This window comes from Choloepus didactylus, chromosome 18, assembly GCF_015220235.1.
Source record: "Choloepus didactylus isolate mChoDid1 chromosome 18, mChoDid1.pri, whole genome shotgun sequence".
NCBI lineage: Eukaryota > Metazoa > Chordata > Mammalia > Pilosa > Megalonychidae > Choloepus > Choloepus didactylus.
In genome coordinates, this window is record NC_051324.1 from 48,007,887 (window position 1) to 48,030,415 (window position 22,529).

Consider the following 22,529-nt stretch of genomic DNA (forward strand, 5'->3'; position numbering starts at 1 on the left):
AGTGTATTGGAATAGCTAGAAGAAAATACCTGAAACTGCTGAACTGCAACCGAGTAGCCCTGATTCTTGAAGATGACTGTATAACTATGTAGCTTATAATGTGTGACCGTGTGATTATGAAAACCTTATGGCTCACACTCCCTCAATCCAATGTATGGACAGATGAGCAGAAAAATGGGGACAAAAATTAAATGAAAATAGGGTGGGATGGGGGATGGGATGCTTTAGGTGTTCTTTTTCACTTTCATTTATTTATTTTTTTTTTGGAGTAAGGAAAATGTTCAAAAATTGGGGTGATGAATGCACAACTATGTGATGGTACTGTGAATAACCGACTGTACACTGTGGATGACTGCATGGTATGTGAATATGTCTCAGTAAAACTAAATTTAAAAAACTTCTCTTGCAGAAAGAAACCAATATATGAATGCAAGATAGATGCCAAAGAACTAGGGCAATGTTGAAAAACAAAAGGCCATTTTGAAATTCTGTAAAGATCAGATATTTTCAATAGTAAGGGGTAAGTGGCTATCTGTCACTTTGTGTGCTTTGTGCCAGTTAGCTAGTAGCCTCTACTAAAATAATCTGGTACAAAGCTAAAGTTTTTCCCCAACTGATCTCTCCAAGCTCTTGGAATTTCAGTTATTGAAACAATTGGCATCTAATAACTAATTATTCATATCCATAAAAATGAGAATGCACACATTTCCCCTACTAAAATTTATTGCTGGTAGTTTCAAAATAAAATCGTAAGAAAATAAAATCTTCGGAAAGCTGAGCAAAAATACTCTGGTAGGAAGTAGCAAACTTGCTGCATTAGGAAGAAAGGAACTGGCTAGCACACTTGACTTCCACATGAAATTATATTTCTAAAAATTTTTTTTCATCCCTAAGTAAAATTTTAAGCAAAAGGAAAGGATTTACTTTCAAGAGCCGACTTTCTTTAGAAACTCTCTCAGATAGTTGCTAAATGTTGTGCTTATTCTGTGACACATGGACTCAGTCAACATCCAAGTCAGGTTATACTCTTTGGCAGCCTAAAATGCTGTCAGGGAAACTGGCTAGCTCCAGAATCCTCAGTTCTTTTATTCTTTGTTGTATTTCTAATTGATTTATTAAACTCTATGTTCCCAAGCTCTAACATAGTTTAACTTCTATACACAGTATTTAGAAAAGAGTGAAAGGTCAAGACTGAAGGACAGAGATCATTAATGGAAACATTTTGATAAACAAGGATTTAAATGGTTCATTTGGAAATTTTAATTCATCTTACAAATTCTATAATAGTTGAAGAAGTGTTTTCTGTCGAAATAAAAATTGTCTGTGTGCCCTTGATTAACACGGAGATTTTGATAAACAGTTTTCAAGGTGGACCTTTTAAATAAATTTTTCTATCACAATTATTTTTTGGTACAATGTTCCAGCCAAACCTGAAGTACTATGTAGCCAAAATAACGTGCAGCAAGATGAAGATAAATATATTTGAGCACTTAAAAATATTAAATACCATAGTAACAAGATTTCCAAACCATTGATGGGCGAGTTCATGTCCCACAACCAGAGCAACCCACTGGCGTGATGAAGAACAGGAATTTTTTGGATCAATAAGCAATGCAGTCTCCCTGTGTTTAACAAAAATAAAATAAAATAAAATAAACAATAAAATAGAAGTATTGCAGTTAAATCTGGCATGCACAAGAGGGGGAGACTCAAAACAGTAAATGAGATAGTCAAGTTAGGCTTTAGAGATGTCAAGAAAACTTAATCTTGGAGTATTCAGGATAGAAAAAGTTCCAGAAAGATAAAAGACTATCCCAATAGAATTCATACAACAGAAGATCAAAGATGTGACACAAGTTTAGTTATCAGTCTCTTGATACAACAGCTGCCTGAAATTTTAGGAAAACTTGTGTCTAAGGGATAAGGGATTATTGTGCAAGATAGAGAAGATAGTCCTTCCATTAAAAGAAGATGAGGCATGAGAGAGATGCATTCCACAGACTCAAAAAGAGCACTGAGCAGACTCCAAAACTTAGCTCAATTAAGAAGCCAATTGATAGTAAAAGGTAAAAACTTGTTTACAGACTCCGCTTTAAAAGCTATACAACTCACATGTTTGTATTGTGGTGACAGACATATAAAAACTTGGCTAAAGATATGAAAGCAGGGAAGGCTCTTCAACCTGGATTAATAACTATGAAACTACTGGGAGAAAGTGAAGGCACCGAAACGAGAACCTCAGCCAAGAATATGTCTAAAAATGCTACTAATGCCAGATACTCATTTTAAAATCTTACACCCTCAGAAAGTAACACCAGAGGGAGTTCATCTGCATTCTTGAAATGTGTACAGAACGAAGAAGGAGCAGGAAAATTTTTGTCAGATCAAAGAACAGAATCTACTCAACTGGAATTAGGAGTGAACCCTTATGGTATCAGTGATTGAAAAAATAAGGCAAGGTAATGCATCATTAACATACCTATAAGTAACAAGGCCCCAGTTCTCCATGGCACCTTCATAAAATAAATATAAACATTTATTGATATATATACATCTTCCTCAAAATCACAAAATTCAAAAGAAGTTATTACAATTCAGCAATAAAATGAAATTTACTTTACCAGCTGCAAAGTCTGCAATAGCAATGAGATCAATTTTAGGTAGAGGATAAGGAACATTGAAGTAGTCCTTATAAAAAGGCAGGGTTTTAGCAGCAACCTATAGAAGTATAAACAAAAGAATCATCTGATAAATATTTGATTCTAATTCCTATAGAAATCCATAAAGGAATCCTGTTCCAGGTCAAACTATCTTAAGTTTCTAGAAACCAATCCCAGGGAGCCCTATCTCCAAAAACTGTCTTAGCCCCAGACTTTGTATACGTTGGCCAAAACTTAATCCATTTAAAACATGGCGTGAAAAATAGAATTACATCTCTTCCCACCCATTCCCTGGATAAATAAATTCCACTCATATTCTTTTAATCATTATCTTATAAAATATTAATGTAATACCAAGGTTGGTATTCCCAAAATTCTACTAAAAATAAACCAAAGAAGCACAACAAGTTTCATATTAAATAATAAATGTACTAATAATTGATCAGAAATGTAAATTCCCCAACCTGTAGTTATGGACTGTTGGAATAATCCTCTTCAAGTACATTTACCTCTAACGCAAATTTTCCTTGCTCTGCTTTGCCAACAGGGGTGTAAACACGGACACAAACACCATCTTTTGACCTTGTTTCTACAAAGTCATATTCACCCACAACAAATGCCACCAGATATGTAGACATAACAGGCGTGCGGGCGAACTTCACTTCCACTAAATTTTCATCATCAGGGTATGGTTTCCGGTCAATTACATTCTTTAAAAAAAAAAAAAAAAAAAGAAAATCTAAACAGATTTACGTTAAATGCCTTACAGCAAACACTAGTCCCAAACTGTAGGCTTTATTACCCCTTCTTTCCCCCTTCCAGCACTGCTTACTTCTCTACCCCAAAGCTTTTACGCTATCAAGATCTTTCCTATTAATAGGGAAAGTGATCTAATAAAGCACTCGCATTAAGAAGCTGGGAGCTAAAGTGTTAAATCTACCAGGAACTTGTGAAAGGAACAGTATCAGCTTTTCTTGAATACCTAATATACGCCACATACTGGGATGTTTTAAATAAGACTTAAACACTTTTCAAATAAAATGACTAGACAACAATTGTTAATAAAATGTAACTGTGGAAACTGCCATTTCAAAGGAAACAAATTCATAGATTTAGAGCATTCTCTATACCAAAGCTGGCTTTAAGCAAATTTGTGAAGAAATCTCTACTATCTTTGATACCCCCAATTTCCCTTTGAAGTTCTCCTTCTCTTTCCTGGTCAGGCTCTCAGTCTCCTCAAGGTCTCTCCATTTTTCCTTCCAAGGAAGACTTACTTAAAAACAAACCTGATAAATACATTCATACTAAAATGTAAACAAATATTTCAGTTTAATATATTAGCCTCCTTTCTGAGAATACCTGAGAATTCCCTCCACCAACAAGGAGGCAAGAACCACTAGGCTTTTCTGCAAGGTCCCCAGAGTTACATTACACAGAGTTCTGGCTACTTTACCTCTTAAACAAGGCAGTCCAAGACAATACATTTCAAGGGGTGCTTATTCTCTTTATGAATGTAAGCAATGGCATGGGTGAAGAGAACATATTCCAAGAATACCATTAGCCAAAAACTTAAATACATTTCATTATGTGGCTGTATCTTTTGGTATTTAATAAGAATGTCAGACCTTTTTTTTCCAAGGAGTAACTTATTAAATTTGTCAATTATTTAAATTAAAAGAAATAGATAAACTTCTATTTATAGAAATTTAATTTAATTTAAAAAAATTGAAAGAAATAGATAAATTTATCAGTGTATTTTAATGTATTTTACAGGTATATTTCTTCCATGAGGGGGAAAATACTCTAAATAAGGCAAATAAGAAATAATGGGCTTATTGGAAATAAAAAACAACTAACAACTACATTCCTGTTATGTACCAAGCACTCTGTTAGGTGGTTTCACGTTATTCCATCTAATGAGCAAACTAAATATGCTGAAAGCTTATTAAAATTTTAAGTATACTTACAAACACATACATACCATGTTTGATAAAGCTACCCTGTCTTTAGGAACAACCAATGAGATGTCGAAAGTTGCTTTGATGGCAGGCTCATCCCAGCAAGGAAAAGCCCTTCGGGCATCAGTAGCCTTAAGAAAAGAATATGAAATATAAACATCACTGAATTAACCTAACAGGCTATTTCATGAAGCAACTGCCATTTCTCTCTATCATTCATTCATTTATTCACTTTCAAATATTTTCTACTCGGTGTCAGGCAATGACTACAAATAAAGCATAATGCTTGCAAATCATCACCACATCAGCAATTTTCCAGGGAACATGTGTGCCAAAGACCTTAACAATTTATAGTATCAGAATCATTTACAATTATATTTTTGTTTATAGAACACTCAACATTTCAAATTTAATACAAATGGATTCATTAATAATGTTCATACAACATACAGCACAGAGTAGTCAAAAGTAGTCCCAGTCAAGGATTCAAAGCTGAGAAAATGATAGGTTGCCTCTTTGGCTTTTTAAGAAATAAAAATACTTTCAAAATCTTTGATGGCTTTCTTCTTTTATCTGGAACGGCAGCAACGGAAATAAAGACAGATGCTCTATCAATTCAAAACAGGTCATTCATTAACTATTTCCATATACTATACATAAAACTGTCACCACCTGACCTCCTTAAGGAGACCTTTTATTTATTTATTTTTTAACAAATAAAAAAAGAGCACACTTGTTGAAGGAAAATAAAATTTAATGGTTTGGCAAAACATTCCCAGTTATAAAATAAAGAAATTTTACTGAAGAGAACAGAATCATAAAATGGAATCAATGCAAGATTCTGCATCATGAAAGTAGGTAAGAAAATATGCACATACTTTGGAAAAAGGTTTTCTTCAAGGAAAAATTTTAGATGGCTGTTTGTACTCTCAAAGAAATTAAAGAAATCATGGATTCTATTAAAGAATAAATAAGACAGTGAGAGGGGCAAGATGGCAGCATAGAGAGGAGTGGAAGCTAAGCAGTCCCCCTGGAACAACTACAAAAAAACTGCGGGGGGACAAACAAGACCATCCATTCATCATACACCAACCTGAATTGGGAGGAATGCCCGAGAACACAGCATAAAATCTGTAAGTAAAACCTGCGGAACCAGGTCGGGAGACCCCCTCCCCCATAGCCCGAGCTGCGGAGCCTCGTCGTGCCAGAGAGAAGCTCTCTCCCAGCAAGCGAATACAGCTCAGCTGAGCTCCAACTGGGGTTTTAAGTAGCGAGTGTGAACTGCTCACTACAGGTACGCAGCCCCAAAAAAACAGACAGAGGCTTTGGGTGACGACTGACCTGGGAGAGCCGGAGGGTCGCCTTGACTGGGTCTGAAGGGGACTATCTGTTTCTTTTTTGGCTCAGTGGAGAAAGCCCCAGCCATTTTCAGTTTCCAGGACTGTGACTTGGGGAAGGGCGGAGACAGCACAAGCAGAGAGCAAGACCATCGAAATGCTAATGACCTCCACCTGGGGGGGTCTGTCTTCTCTAGGAGGAAAGGGGTGGGGCCCTTTGCATTCAGAACCAGACCCCAGAGCCTGGGGGAACACGGCCATACCTCCTCATACCAGTCAAGAATTATAGGCTGACAGGCGCCACCTGCTGGGCAGAAAAGCACAGTGACCCGAGGCATCAAAGGGTGGAGCAATTTTCTAAGACACACCTGCAGGGAAACCAGATACTGAATATTTCTTCCCTCTGGGACCTGAGCCTGTTCTGGTCTGGGAAAACCTGATTTGGATAACCAAGGAAACCATGCCTAGACAACAGAAAATTACAACCTACACTAAGAAAAACAAAGTTATGGCCCAGTCAAAGGAACAAACGTACACTTCAACTGAGATACAGGAATTTGAGCAACTAATGCTAAATCAATTCAAAAAGTTTAGAGAAGATATCGCAAAAGAGATAGAGGCTGTAAAGGAAGCACTGGACATGTATACGGCAGAAATCAAAAGTTCAAAAAACCTACTAGTAGAATCTATGGAAATGAAAGGCACAACACAAGAGATGAAAGACACAATGGAAACATACAACAGCAGATCTCAAGAGGCAGAAGAAAACACTCAGGAACTGGAGAACAAAACACCTGAAAGCCTACACGCAAAGGAGCAGATGGAGAAAAGAATGAAAAAATATGAGCAACGTCTCCGGGAACTCAAGGATGAAACAAAGTACAATAATGTACGTATCATTGGTGTCCCAGAAGGAGAAGAGAAGGGAAAGGGGGCAGAAGCAATAATAGAGGAAATAATTAATGAAAATTTCCCATCTCTTATGAAAGACATAAAATTACAGATCCAAGAAGCGCAGTGTACTCCAAACAGAAGAGATATGAATAGGTCTACGCCAAGACACTTAATAATCAGATTATCAAATGTCAAAGACAAAGAGAGAATCCTGAAAGCAGCAAGAGAAAAGCAATCCATTACATACAAAGGAAGCTTAATAAGACTATGTGCGGATTTCTCAGCAGAAACCGTGGAGGCAAGAAGGAAGTGGTGTGATATATTTAAGGTACTGAAAGAGAAAAACCACAAACCAAGAATCCTGTATCCAGCAAAGCTGTCCTTCAAATATGAGGGAGAGAGAGGCGGGGCAAGATGGCGGACTGGTGAGCTGTATGTTTTAGTTACTCCTCCAGGAAAGTAGGTAAAAAGCCAGGAACTGCGTGGACTGGACACCACAGAGCAATCTGTCTTTGGGCATACTTCATACAACACTCATGAAAACGTGGAACTGCTGAGATCAGCGAAATCTGTAAGTTTTTGCGGCCAGGGGACCCGCGCCCCTCCCTGCCAGGCTCAGTCCCGGGGGAGGAGGGGCTGTCAGCTCCGGGAAGGAGAAGGGAGAATTGCAGTGGCTGCTCTCATCGGAAACTCATTCTACTGATTCAAACTCCAACCATAGACAGACTGAGGCCAGACACCAGAGACTCTGAGAGCAGCCAACCCAGCAGAGAGGAGACAGGCATAGAAAAAAAACAACACGAAAAACTCCAAAATAAAAGCAGAGGATTTTTGGAGTTCTGGTGAACACAGAAAGGGGAAGGGCGGAGATCAGGCCTTGAGGCGCATATGCAAATCCCGAAGCAAGGCTGATCTCTCTGCCCTGGGCACTTTTCCTTAATGGCCCTGGTTGCTTTGTCTATTAGCATTTCAATAACCCATTAGATCCCTGCGGAGGGCCGTTTTTTTTTTTTTTTTTTTTTTTTTTTAAATCCTTTTTGCTTTTTCTAAAACAATTACTCTAAGAAGCTCAATACAGAAAGCTTCAAAGAATTGAAATTTGGGCACATCAAGTCAAGAGCAGAACTAAGAGAGCTCTGAGACAAAAGGCAATAATCCAGTGGCTGAGAAAATTCACTAAACAACACAACTTCCCAAGAAAAGGGGGGTGTCCGCTCACAGCCACCATCCTGGTGGACAGGAAACACTCCTGCCCATCGCCAGCCCCATAGCCCAGAGCTGCCCCAGACAACCCAGTGTGACGGAAGTGCTTCAAATAACAGGCACACACCACAAAACTGGGCGTGGACATTAGCCTTCCCTGCAACCTCAGCTGAATGTCCCAGAGCTGGGAAGGGGGAGCAGTGTGAATTAACAGAGCCCCATTCAGCCATCATTTGAGCAGACTGGGAGCCTCCCAACACAGCCCAGCAGCCCAGAACTGCCCTGGGGGGACGGCACTCACCTGTGACATAGCACAGTCATCCCTCAACAGAGGACCTGGGGTGCACAGCCTGGAAGAGGGGCCCACTTGCAAGTCTCAGGAGCCATACGCCAATACCAAAGACTTGTGGGTCAGTGGCAGAGACAAACTGTGGCAGGACTGAACTGAAGGATTAGACTATTGCAGTAGCTTTAAAACTCTAGGATCATCAGGGAGATTTGATTGTTAGGGCCACCCCCCCCTCCCCGACTGCCCAGAAACACGCCCCACATACAGGGCAGGCAACACCAACTACACACGCAAGCTTGGGACACCAATTGGGCCCCACAAGACTCACTCCCCCACTCACCAAAAAGGCTAAGCAGGGGAGATCTGGCTTGTGGAGAACAGGTGGCTCGTGGACGCCACCTGCTGGTTAGTTAGAGAAAGTGTACTCCACGAAGCTGTAGCTCTGATAAATTAGAGATAAGGACTTCAACTGGTCTACAAACCCTAAAAGAACCCTATCAAGGTCAGCAAATGCCACGAGGCCAAAAACAACAGAAAATTATAAAGCATATGAAAAAACCAGACGATATGGATAACCCAAGCCCAAGCACCCAAATCAAAAGACCAGAAGAGACACACCTAGAGCAGCTACTCAAAGAACTAAAGATGAACAATGAGACCCTAGTACGGGATATGAAGGAAATCAAGAAGACCCTAGAAGAGCATAAAGAAGACATTGCAAGACTAAATAAAAAAATGGATGATCTTATGGAAATTAAAGAAACTGTTGACCAAATTAAAAAGATTCTGGACACTCATAGTACAAGACTAGAGGAAGTTGAACAACGAATCAGTGACCTGGAAGATGACAGAATGGAAAATGAAAGCATAAAAGAAAGAATGGGGAAAAAAATTGAAAAACTCGAAATGGACCTCAGGGATATGATAGATAATATGAAACGTCCGAATATAAGACTCATTGGTGTCCCAGAAGGGGAAGAAAAGGGTAAAGGTCTAGGAAGAGTATTCAAAGAAATTGTTGGGGAAAACTTCCCAAATCTTCTAAACAACATAAATACACAAATCATAAATGCTCAGCGAACTCCAAATAGAATAAATCCAAATAAACCCACTCCGAGACATATACTGATCACACTGGCAAACATAGAAGAGAAGGAGCAAGTTCTGAAAGCAGCAAGAGAAAAGCAATTCACCACATACAAAGGAAACAGCATAAGACTAAGTAGTGACTACTCAGCAGCCACCATGGAGGCGAGAAGGCAGTGGCACGATATATTTATAATTCAGAGTGAGAGGAATTTCCAGCCAAGAATACTTTATCCAGCAAAGCTCTCCTTCAAATTTGAGGGAGAGCTTAAATTTTTCACAGACAAAGAAATGCTGAGAGAATTTGCTAACAAGAGACCTGCCCTACTGGAGATACTAAAGGGAGCCCTACAGACAGAGAAACAAAGACAGGACAGAGAGACTTGGAGAAAGGTTCAGTACTAAAGAGATTCGGTATGGGTACAATAAAGGATATTAATAGAGAGAGGGAAAAATATGGCAAACATAATCCAAAGGATAAGATGGCCGATTCAAGAAATGCCTTCACGGTTTTAACGTTGAATGTAAATGGATTAAACTCCCCAATTAAAAGATATAGATTCGCAGAATGGATCAAAAAAAATGAACCATCAATATGTTGCATACAAGAGACTCATCTTAGACACAGGGACACAAAGAAACTGAAAGTGAAAGGATGGAAAAAAATATTTCATGCAAGCTACAGCCAAAAGAAAGCAGGTGTAGCAATATTAATCTCAGATAAAATAGACTTCAAATGCAGGGATGTTTTGAGAGACAAAGAAGGCCACTACATACTAATAAAAGGGGCAATTCAGCAAGAAGAAATAACAATCGTAAATGTCTATGCACCCAATCAAGGTGCCACAAAATACATGAGAGAAACATTGGCAAAACTAAAGGAAGCAATTGATGTTTCCACAATAATTGTGGGAGACTTCAACACATCACTCTCTCCTATAGATAGATCAACCAGACAGAAGACCAATAAGGAAATTGAAAACCTAAACAATCTGATAAATGAATTAGATTTAACAGACATCTACAGGACATTACATCCCAAATCACCAGGATACACATACTTTTCTAGTGCTCACGGAACTTTCTCCAGAATAGATCATATGCTGGGACATAAAACAAGCCTCAATAAATTTAAAAAGATTGAAATTATTCAAAGCACATTCTCTGACCACAATGGAATACAATTAGAAGTCAATAACCATCAGAGACTTAGAAAATTCACAAATACCTGGAGATTAAACAACACACTCCTAAACAATCAGTGGGTTAAAGAAGAAATAGCAAGAGAAATTGCTAAATATATAGAGACGAATGAAAATGAGAACACAACATACCAAAACCTATGGGATGCAGCAAAAGCAGTGCTAAGGGGGAAATTTATAGCACTAAACGCATATATTAAAAAGGAAGAAAGAGCCAAAATCAAAGAACTAATGGATCAACTGAAGAAGCTAGAAAATGAACAGCAAACCAATCCTAAACCAAGTACAAGAAAAGAAATAACAAGGATTAAAGCAGAAATAAATGACATAGAGAACAAAAAAACAACAGAAAGGATAAATATCACCAAAAGTTGGTTCTTTGAGAAGATCAACAAGATTGACAAGCCCCTAGCTAGACTGACAAAATCAAAAAGAGAGAAGACCCATATAAACAAAATAATGAATGAAAAAGGTGACATAACTGCAGATCCTGAAGAAATTAAAAAAATTATAAGAGGATATTATGAACAACTGTATGGCAACAAACTGGATAATGTAGAAGAAATGGACAATTTCCTGGAAACATATGAACAACCTAGACTGACCAGAGAAGAAATAGAAGACCTCAACCAACCCATCACAAGCAAAGAGATCCAATCAGTCATCAAAAATCTTCCCACAAATAAATGCCCAGGGCCAGATGGCTTCACAGGGGAATTCTACCAAACTTTCCAGAAAGAACTGACACCAATCTTACTCAAACTCTTTCAAAACATTGAAAAAAATGGAACACTACCTAACTCATTTTATGAAGCTAACATCAATCTAATACCAAAACCAGGCAAAGATGCTACAAAAAAGGAAAACTACCGGCCAATCTCCCTAATGAATATAGATGCAAAAATCCTCAACAAAATACTTGCAAATCGAATCCAAAGACACATTAAAAAAATCATACACCATGACCAAGTGGGGTTCATTCCAGGCATGCAAGGATGGTTCAACATAAGAAAAACAATCAATGTATTACAACACATTAAAAACTCGAAAGGGAAAAATCAATTGATCATCTCAATAGATGCTGAAAAAGCATTTGACAAAATCCAACATCCCTTTTTGATAAAAACACTTCAAAAGGTAGGAATTGAAGGAAACTTCCTCAACATGATAAAGAGCATATATGAAAAACCCACAGCCAGCATAGTACTCAATGGTGAGAGACTGAAAGCCTTCCCTCTAAGATCAGGAACAAGACAAGGATGCCCGCTGTCACCACTGTTATTCAACATTGTGCTGGAAGTGCTAGCCAGGGCAATCCGGCAAGACAAAGAAATAAAAGGCATCCAAATTGGAAAAGAAGAAGTAAAACTGTCATTGTTTGCAGATGATATGATCTTATATCTAGAAAACCCTGAGAAATCGACGATACACCTACTAGAGCTAATAAACAAATTTAGCAAAGTAGCGGGATACAAGATTAATGCACATAAGTCAGTAATGTTTCTATATGCTAGAAATGAACAAACTGAAGAGACACTCAAGAAAAAGATACCATTTTCAATAGCAACTAAAAAAATCAAGTACCTAGGAATAAACTTAACCAAAGATGTAAAAGACCTATACAAAGAAAACTACATAACTCTACTAAAAGAAATAGAAGGGGACCTTAAAAGATGGAAAAATATTCCATGTTCATGGATAGGAAGGCTAAATGTCATTAAGATGTCAATTCTACCCAAACTCATCTACAGATTCAATGCAATCCCAATCAAAATTCCAACAACCTACTTTGCAGACTTGGAAAAGCTAGTTATCAAATTTATTTGGAAAGGGAAGATGCCTCGAATTGCTAAAGACACTCTAAAAAAGAAAAACGAAGTGGGAGGACTTACACTCCCTGACTTTGAAGCTTATTATAAAGCCACAGTTGCCAAAACAGCATGGTACTGGCACAAAGATAGACATATAGATCAATGGAATCGAATTGAGAATTCAGAGATAGACCCTCAGATCTATGGCCGACTGATCTTTGATAAGGCCCCCAAAGTCACCGAACTGAGCCAGAATGGTCTTTTCAACAAATGGGGCTGGGAGAGTTGGATATCCATATCCAAAAGAATGAAAGAGGACCCCTACCTCACCCCCTACACAAAAATTAACTCAAAATGGACCAAAGATCTCAATATAAAAGAAAGTACCATTAAACTCCTAGAAGATAATGTAGGAAAACATCTTCAAGACCTTGTATTAGGAGGCCACTTCCTAGACTTTACACCCAAAGCACAAGCAACAAAAGAGAAAATAGATAAATGGGAACTCCTCAAGCTTAGAAGTTTCTGCACCTCAAAGGAATTTCTCAAAAAGGTAAAGAGGCAGCCAACTCAATGGGAAAAAATTTTTGGAAACCATGTATCTGACAAAAGACTGATATCTTGCATATACAAAGAAATCCTACAACTCAATGACAATAGTACAGACAGCCCAATTATAAAATGGGCAAAAGATATGAAAAGACAGTTCTCTGAAGAGGAAATACAAATGGCCAAGAAACACATGAAAAAATGTTCAGCTTCACTAGCTATTAGAGAGATGCAAATTAAGACCACAATGAGATACCATCTAACACCGGTTAGAATGGCTGCCATTAAACAAACAGGAAACTACAAATGCTGGAGGGGATGTGGAGAAATTGGAACTCTTATTCATTGTTGGTGGGACTGTATAATGGTTCAGCCACTCTGGAAGTCAGTCTGGCAGTTCCTTAGAAAACTAGAGATAGAGCTACCATTCGATCCAGCGATTGCACTTCTCGGTATATACCCGGAAGATCGGAAAGCAGTGACACGAACAGATATCTGTACGCCAATGTTCATAGCAGCATTATTCACAATTGCCAAGAGATGGAAACAACCCAAATGTCCATCAACAGATGAGTGGATAAATAAAATGTGGTATATACACACGATGGAATACTACGCGGCAGTAAGAAGGAACGATCTGGTGAAACATATGACAACATGGATGAACCTTGAAGACATAATGCTGAGCGAAATAAGCCAGGCACAAAAAGAGAAATATTATATGCTACCACTAATGTGAACTTTGAAAAATGTAAAACAAATGGTTTATAATGTAGAATGTAGGGGATCTAGCAGTAGAGAGCAATTAAGGAAGGGGGAACAATAATCCAAGAAGAACAGATAAGCTATTTAACGTTCTGGGGATGCCCAGAAATGACTATGGTCTGTTAATTTCTGATGGATGTAGTAGGAACAAGTTCACTGAAATGTTGCTATAGTATGTAACTTTCTTGGGGTAAAGTAGGAACATGTTGGAAGTTAAGCAGTTATCTTAGGTTAGTTGTCTTTTTCTTACTCCCTTGCTATGGTCTCTTTGAAATGTTCTTGTATTGTATGTTTGTTTTCTTTTTAACTTTTTTTTTCATACAGTTGATTTGAAAAAAGAAGGGAAAGTTAAAAAAAAAAAAAAAAGAAAAGAAAAAAGACAAACAAGGAAAAAAAAAAAAAAAACGATGTAGTGCCCCCTTGAGGAGCCTGTGGAGAATGCAGGGGTATTCGCCTACCCCACCTCCATGGTTGCTAACATGACCACAGACATAGGGGACTGGTGGTTTGATGGGTTGAGCCCTCTACCATAAGTTTTACCCTTGGGAAGACGGTTGCTGCAAAGGAGAGGCTAGGCCTCCCTGTATTTGTGCCTAAGAGTCTCCTCCTGAATGCCTCTTTGTTGCTCAGATGTGGCCCTCTCTCTCTGGCTAAGCCAACTTGAAAGGTGAAATCACTGCCCTCCCCCCTACGTGGGATCAGACACCCAGGGAAGTGAATCTCCCTGGCAACGTGGAATATGACTCCCGGGGAGGAATGTAGACCCGGCATCGTGGGATGGAGAACATCTTCTTGACCAAAAGGGGGATGTGAAAGGAAATGAAATAAGCTTCAGTGGCAGAGAGATTCCAAAACGAGCCGAGAGATCACTCTGGTGGGCACTCTTACGCACACTTTAGACAACCTTTTTTAGGTTCTAAAGAATTGGGGTAGCTGGTGGTGGATACCTGAAACTATTAAACTACAACCCAGAACCCATGAATCTCGAAGACAGTTGTATAAAAATGTAGCTTATGAGGGGTGACAGTGGGATTGGGAATGCCATAAGGACCAAACTCCACTTTGTCTAGTTTATGGATCGATGTGTAGAAAAGTAGGGGAAGCAAACAAACAGACAAAGGTACCCAGTGTTCTTTTTTACTTCAATTGCTTTTTTTCACTCTAATTATTATTCTTGTTATTTTTGTGTGTGTGCTAATGAAGGTGTCAGGGATTGATTTAGGTGATGAATGTACAACTATGTAATGGTACTGTAAACAATCGAAAGTACAATTTGTTTTGTATGACTGCGTGGTATGTGAATATATCTCAATAAAATGATGATAAAAAAAAAAAAAAAAAAACCTACTGAGTTGCAAGGGCATTACAGACATTTAACATTTCTTGCTTAAATATATTTTCCAGTTTTGCCAGCAGAAGATGAACACAATAAAAAATTTCTCTATCAAAAAAAAAAAAAAAAAAATATGAGGGAGAGCTCAAAATATTTTCTGACAAACAGACAATGAGAGACTTTGTGAACAAGACACCTGCCCTACAGGAAATACTAAAGGGAGCACTACAGGGTGATAGAAGACAGGAGTGTGTGGTTTGGAACACAATTTTGGGAGATGGTAGCACAACAATGTAAGTACACTGAACAAAGGTAACTATGAATACGGTTGAGAGAGGAAGATGGGGACATGTGAGACACCACAAGAAAGGAGGAAAGATAACGACTGGGACTGTGTAACTTGGTGAAATCTAGAGTATTCAACAATTGTGATAAAATGTACAAATATGTTCTTTTACGAGGGAGAACAAGCAAATGTCAACCTTGCAAGGTGTTAAAAATGGGGAGGCATTGGGGGAGGGATGCAATCAGCATAAACTAGAGACTGTAACTAATAGAATCATTGTATTATGCTTCCTTTAATGTAACAAAGGTGATATACCAAGTTGAATGCAGATAAGAGGGGGGGATAGGAGAGGTATGTTAGACACTTGACATTGGTGGTATTGTCTGATTCTTTATTCTACTTTGATTTAAGGTTATTTTTCCTTTTGCTGCTTCCTAGCTGTCATTTTCTTTTTTTCCTCTTTCTTTTGCCTCTCTACCTTCTTTGACTCTCCCTCCTGCCTTGTGGAAGTAATGTAGATGCTCTTATATAGATAGTGGTGAAGGTGGTGAACACATAAATGTATGACCATGCAGAAAACCATCAAGTATTTACTTGGGATGGAATGTATGGTGAGTGAACAAAACCATATTAAAAAAAATGGGTCGATGACAAAACCTCGAGGGCAATATACTGAGTGAAATAAGCCAGACACATTAGGACAATTATTGCAGGGTCTCACTGATAGGAACTAATTACAATATGTAAACTCATAAACATGAAATATAAGGTACCAGGATATAGGACGAGGCTTAAGAATAGGGAGTGGCTGCTTAGTATGAGCAGAATGTTCAACTAGGATGAACTTAAATGTTTGGAAATGAACAGGGGTGTTGGTAGCAAGACGTGAGAATAACTAACAGTGCCGAATGGTGTGTGAATGAGGTGGAAAGGGGAAGCTCAGAGTCATATATGTCACCAGAAGGAAAGTTGGAGGTCAAAAGATGGAAATGTATAAAACTGAATCGTATGGTGGGCAATGTCCATGATCAACTGTACAAATACTAGAAATCACTTCATGAACCAGAACAAATGTATGACGATACAATTAGAAGTTAATAATAGAGGGGCATATAGGAAAGAACTATATACCTATTACAAACTATATACTACAGTTAGTAGTATTTCAACATTTTTTCATAAACAGTAACAAACGTACTATTATCAATACTAGGAGTCAAAAATTGAGGGGGGTTGGTTAGGGATAGGGGAGGATTAGAGTTTCCTTTTCTTTTTTCATCTTTCATTTTATTTCTTGTCTGGAGTAATGAAAAGTTTCTAAAATTTGAACAAAAATTAAGTGTGATGGATGCACAGCTGTATGAGGGTACCCAGGGGCAAGTGATTGTACACTTTGGATCTTTGGATAATTGTATGATATCTGAACAATCTCAATAAAAATGAAAAAAAAAATGAATAATAGGGAGGGGTGAAGGAGATGGGATGTCTTGGGTATTCTTTTGTACTTTAATATTCTTTCTTTTTTTGTGTGTGGTAAAGAAAATGTTCAAAAATTGATTCTGGTAATGAATGCACAACTATATAATGGTACTGTGAACAACTGATCATACACTTTGGATGACTGTATGGTATGTGAATATATCTCAATAAAATTGAATACAAAAAAAAAAAGAATAAATAAGACATATGAAAAGTAAATAGAATGGAAGGCAATAAATGATACTACAGAAAAAATTAGATTAGAAGCAGCATTAAAAAATGAATTTATACTATAGGAAACAAAATGAATGACATGAAAAATAAGCCTGAAAAGTTCTAAAACATCCAAAGGACAAAGTGATGAAAGCAATCAAAGGTACATTTGAGGGAGAAACACTAGAACTAAACCTACTATTAACTAATGTTCCTGAAGAGCTCAGAACAGAATCACAATGAAGATGTAACAGAGGAAAACTTTGCAACACTGAACATTGATCTGAATCTGAAAACCAATAGGATTGACTAAATACCATGTGAAATTAATGAAAAGTAAATTCCTGGTGAAAATTTTTAATTTTCAGGGTCAAAGAAATAATTTTATAAGCAATACAGAAGAAATAAAACAATACATGAAACCTTCAAAGGGAGAAAAGTTCTGGCTTGTGACTCCTCCCCTTGACAAAATGAGATGCAAAAAACTTTGGAGCAATATCTACATATCTTTATAAGAGAAAAAATGTAAGCTAATTATATTACACTTGCAATTAAACAAACTAGGTTTTTTATTCACTGAAGCAAGGAAAGAATTCACACCACAGGGAACCATGAGGCATCTTTTTAAGAGTGTAAGAAAGAATCTATTACAGGACTTGGGCCTTGTTTGGATGATTTGGGGGAGGGTCTAAGGAAGCAGGAAATTAATCTAGATTGGCTACTGTCAGAAAGCAGGGGCAATTCTGTGAGTGGGTATTTTAATAAATCTCACCTATAAGGATGGCAGACTAAAGCAAAGGGTAAAACTGTAATTAATGAAGAAGTCACTCATTTTATAGGTCGCACAGTGACTTTGTTTTTGTCTGTGCTTACAGAAAATTATGAAGTGCCATTGTCTCATAATATCAGAGCACCCTGTATGAGGTTGATATTCTGTGAGACTGTTTATGTCCAACAAGAGAATAACATGGACTAGTTGTGAGTGCCAAAACAGCTTCCAAACATCAGGGGCTGCTCTTGCCCCCATCCCCCAAGATTAAATATTTAAAGTACCATTAGTAGATTTGAAACAAGCTATATAACTTGCAAATCCTGATAAAATCAAAACTAACACATATCAAGATAAAGGAAAAGTCAAAGAAGCAAAGGAATGCTACAGTAATTTAACGGGAAAAGTCACAGGTGTCAAATACTAAGAGGATGATACTAATTAGAAATGGCACACAGTACAAAAGCAATTCAGGTAATTAAATTTTGTTCAAATACCTATACATAATTAATTCCCTCCTTTCTACAGATGGAGACAACTGGTTGAATATGAAATAAAAATTCCAAAAGCACAAATAATTATGACTAACAACACCTAGCCTCAAATAATCACCCAAGATAAACAGACCTTTGTCACAATGCTTAATATAAGAATCATGATATTTTAGAGAAGGATAACCCATACCTCAAACTGTGTGACAGCAGCAAAGCGCACCTCTCCAGAAGGGGTGGTATATTTACTTCTATAGAAACCTTTCATTTTGTCATTCAGCTCTCCAACAAAATCTATCTTTAAAGTTCCTGTGCCTGTGATTGATAATAAATGAAAACCACTTTTATGGAGACGTTAAGTACAAGTAATCAAAAAATACATCCTCATGATACTATATTCCGTTGGCTATTTACAATGTTCAAATCATTCCTTCTTTTCTCAAATACTCTTCCTGACACTGAAGCGAATACAGTATTTACCAAAGTAAAGAGCAGACTAATCCTAAATTAAATCTTACACAACCATGTTTAGGATGACTGCTTAGAAGTTCTTTAGTATCTTAGTCTCAAATTACCAATACATGAAGATAAAAACAGAAAAGGAAATGAGCATTTATTAAGTACCTGACATGCTATGGTGCATGGTGCTTTTAAAAATGCTGTTTAAAGATTTTATAAGCTTGGAGGTTGTCCCCATTTTTTCAGATGAGGAAACTGAGGCTGAAAAGTAAATAACTTGCCTATGGTCATACAATTATTAAGTTGTAAGGAAGGAATAAAAAATTAGGCCTGTTTTAATCCAAAGCTCATGCTCTCAGCCAATTACACTACATGAACTGGTCCATTTAGACAACTTCATGCACAGAAAGAGAAATGTCGCCAATTATTTTATCGTTAATACAAGACAGTATCTCTTCAATCCAAATGGAACACTGATTCCATGCTTTTGTAAGGAACTATAGAGAAGACAAATGATTTGACTGACAATAGTGCATAAAAGTCTTCCAGTTACTCCAATCATTTGAAATCTGATGATTATTATTAAAGAAATATATAATCAATCAATTATTAAATGTAAATAAAAATGCAACTTAAATATGTATTCTATTCTTGTAAAACCAATTTAGCTAGAATGTGAGCTTTTTGAGTATAATTTTTCTTTCACAACACAATGAGGATCATAATTATTATCTAGAGGTCATCTGCTAAATTCAGATGTATGACAAAACAATAATCCCATTTTACAGTTTATAAATCAAGTCTCTCTCACACACACAACATAGGAAAATGTTGACTTTTTAACTGATTCTTTTAAACTATCTACAATAGGGTCTAGAGCTTGGGAATCTAACAAATGAAATATATGGTATGACTATGAAGTAACGAGGCAATCATACCAAAGCTTTTATATCCTAATCTTTTAAATCTTCAGAATCATTTTAGAAGGCTGCTGAACAATGACAACGACATTGTTCAAAATATTCTTGACTCTCTCTGACATATTCTTTGGAGGATCTCAAAATCAAATCTTCATCTTCTAAAACTGAATTTGCTTTTTGGAAAAGAACAGAAGTCATGAGGAGCCCAAGTCTACAGAATAAGGTGAATGACAAACTGCAAAACTGTTTCTAGACAAAAGCAAATTGTTTCTATGAAATAATTCAACTGATTTTCTTGTGGCTTCAAACTGATTCGGAGACTAATTTCAAGTGAAAAATTTCAGACCACTGGAGCGAAGTCATCACTAAAGAAAGTGCCAAATTCTTAAAGTAATCATGCTGGAAAGAACCCCAAAAACAAAAACTCAGTTTAAAAAACAAACTAATCATTATTTCTAAAAAATAGGTATCTGTGAGTGTCTAAAGGTGATAATGAATGCATCTTTTTTCCAGAAAGTGATCGATTACTGGGACAGTAAATATGAAGACAGTAAAAGAATCTGAAAGAATTATAAATGATTGATACTAAATATTTAAACTATAAATAATACAAAATTTTAAAGAAAAAATTTTAAACGAAAATGCTTTCTACTTTCTTTAGAAATTCAATGATTTTTTTAAAGCAGATGTATTCACATTAATAAAGTTTACAAGAAAGGTCTAATAAATTATTAAAAAAACAACTGTCTTTAAAGAGAACTGGAATTTTATTGGCCAGTATGTTTTTGCTAAATCAACTGTTAAGATGTCTTTTATGTAAGCCATATTCCACAGTAAATCTATTTTTGACTTTTCCTATTTGGAATAAAAGTGGATGTAAAACTCATTACTAAATAAAAATGCTGCTTACACTTTTACTTGGTTTTAAATCTCCAAGGCCATCAAACCATAACAAGATATTGACAGTAACTACTTCCAAAAAGTGGCATACTAAACAAAATACAAAGTATTGGGAAGGGTTATTACCTGAAATTCAAACAAAAACACAAGTTAAAATTTTTTTTAAAAAAATCATTAATAAATTTAACTAGTGTCACATTATGCAATACTAATTACAAAGTATTTACTATTAATACAGTAGAATTTTCAGGGGAACAGGAGAGAAAGGAGTTTTTGATAAACTTCACTAATCAAATTTATACCTACTGAAGAATTTATTTGCCAGATTGTCTAATTTTATACCTAATCACACGATTTACACTGCTTCCCCAAATTAGGAACCTTACTTCAACATTCCAACATATGCAATATTTATACATTTGGGGTGTTAAGTCTTTTAAAAAACATACAGAAAAGGAAATAAAGGTCTTTTGCCTTAGTGTGACAATTTCTTATGATCCATCTGTTTTTCACTCTTCAAAATGTTAATATCTAGTACTGTTTCTCCATATAAATGCTACCTTACAAGACAATCGCCTTTTTTAAGGTTGTTAGGCTTTAAGTTACGATAATTTGACTACTATTCTAGAATGGTGCCAATTTCAGAAAAACACAAAACAAAACAAACAGATGTTTTACTCATATACATAATAGTTGGAACAACTGTGAAGTCTGAAGAGGCTAAAAATAAAACTACTAGTGCCCTTCTGAGATATGTTAATATTTACTCCATTATCAGAAGATAGAACACTTGTGCAGTCTAATAAAATTTGAAAAATAAGAACTTCATTCTTAAAGCAAAGAATGACAGTGTAACGTTAACCCAAAGAACCTTGGGAAAATGTGAAAGCCAATAGTTTTCAACAGCTATTTACAGATAGTCAGTATAGACACATCTGCAAATAAGATAATTTTCCTATTCTAATACCTACATCAGTTATTTATTTGTATTACATTAGCTAAAGATGTCCAAAGCTATGTTGAATTATAGTGTATTAAAGGTCATAATAACCAAATTTGTTCCTACTTTTATTGGAAAAGGCTTGACCATTTAGCATGTCTGCTATAAATAGTTCTTTTCAAGAATGATGCAGCTCTTACATACTGATAATATATGACCTCTAGTATATACAGTAAATGAGAAAAAAAGAAAGGTGCAGAATATTATGTGTGGCACGCTAACTTACGTGTTTTTAAAAAGCGTATCAACACGTCAACGCTTACAAAAGCATGGTATAGTTTTGGAAGGATACGTAGGAAACTGGTTGCTTCTGAGGAGAAAACTGAGAGAGGAAGACAGGGATAGAAAGGCAAACGAATTTCACTATATACCTTTTGAATTTCAAGCCATGTACATGTATTATTTTTTAAATATTTAATTTTAAAAATAAAAAGACATAATGTGATGGCTAAAAGTGCATGCAGATTCAATTCCAGCTCTGCCGCTTACTAGCTGTGTGACCTTGGGTTAGGTTAATTAAACCTCAGTTTTTTTATCTGCAAAGCAGGAATAATAAAATCTATCTCAACCAGGCTGAGAGGAATAAATAAATTAACATTTGTGACAGACCTAAAGACAGTACCTAACAGAGATTAAGCACTCAAATATTTGTTCAAAAATATAGATATGTATATATATATATGTATATCGTCTATATCAGGTAGTTTGTCTATTCTTACCTGTGAATTCTGACAAAGACATTCTGACTTCTTTTGATAAGTATAGTATCTTTAATTTATTGACTGATGAATGATGCAGGCATATTTCCTAATACTGCACAATTGAATCTGTTCTCTTTTTTTTCTATGCTTGTCAGATCTGTACATATTTCTGGACTATTAAGTAGTAAATTTTTTATTATTGTTGCACCTCTTTTTCATTTGCT

General features: G+C 36.5%; 1 protein-coding gene across 3 annotated transcripts in view; it reads right to left on the minus strand.

The window, feature by feature from the left end:
- NPEPPS (aminopeptidase puromycin sensitive) overlaps positions 1-22,529 on the minus strand; it is a 110,034-nt gene that overhangs the window by 38,763 nt on the left and 48,742 nt on the right. For 2 of the 3 annotated variants that reach the window (XM_037810849.1, XM_037810847.1), the window contains 6 exons: positions 18,519-18,640; positions 4,642-4,749; positions 3,170-3,370; positions 2,622-2,718; positions 2,480-2,513; positions 1,508-1,622 (listed from right to left, as the gene is read on the minus strand). In XM_037810849.1, coding sequence (XP_037666777.1) covers positions 1,508-1,622; positions 2,480-2,513; positions 2,622-2,718; positions 3,170-3,370; positions 4,642-4,749; positions 18,519-18,640 — 677 coding nt within the window. Of the gene's footprint in view, positions 1-1,507; positions 1,623-2,479; positions 2,514-2,621; positions 2,719-3,169; positions 3,371-4,641; positions 4,750-18,518; positions 18,641-20,614; positions 20,710-22,529 lie in introns of those variants that run through there. The other variant, XM_037810848.1, reaches the window with a different exon arrangement.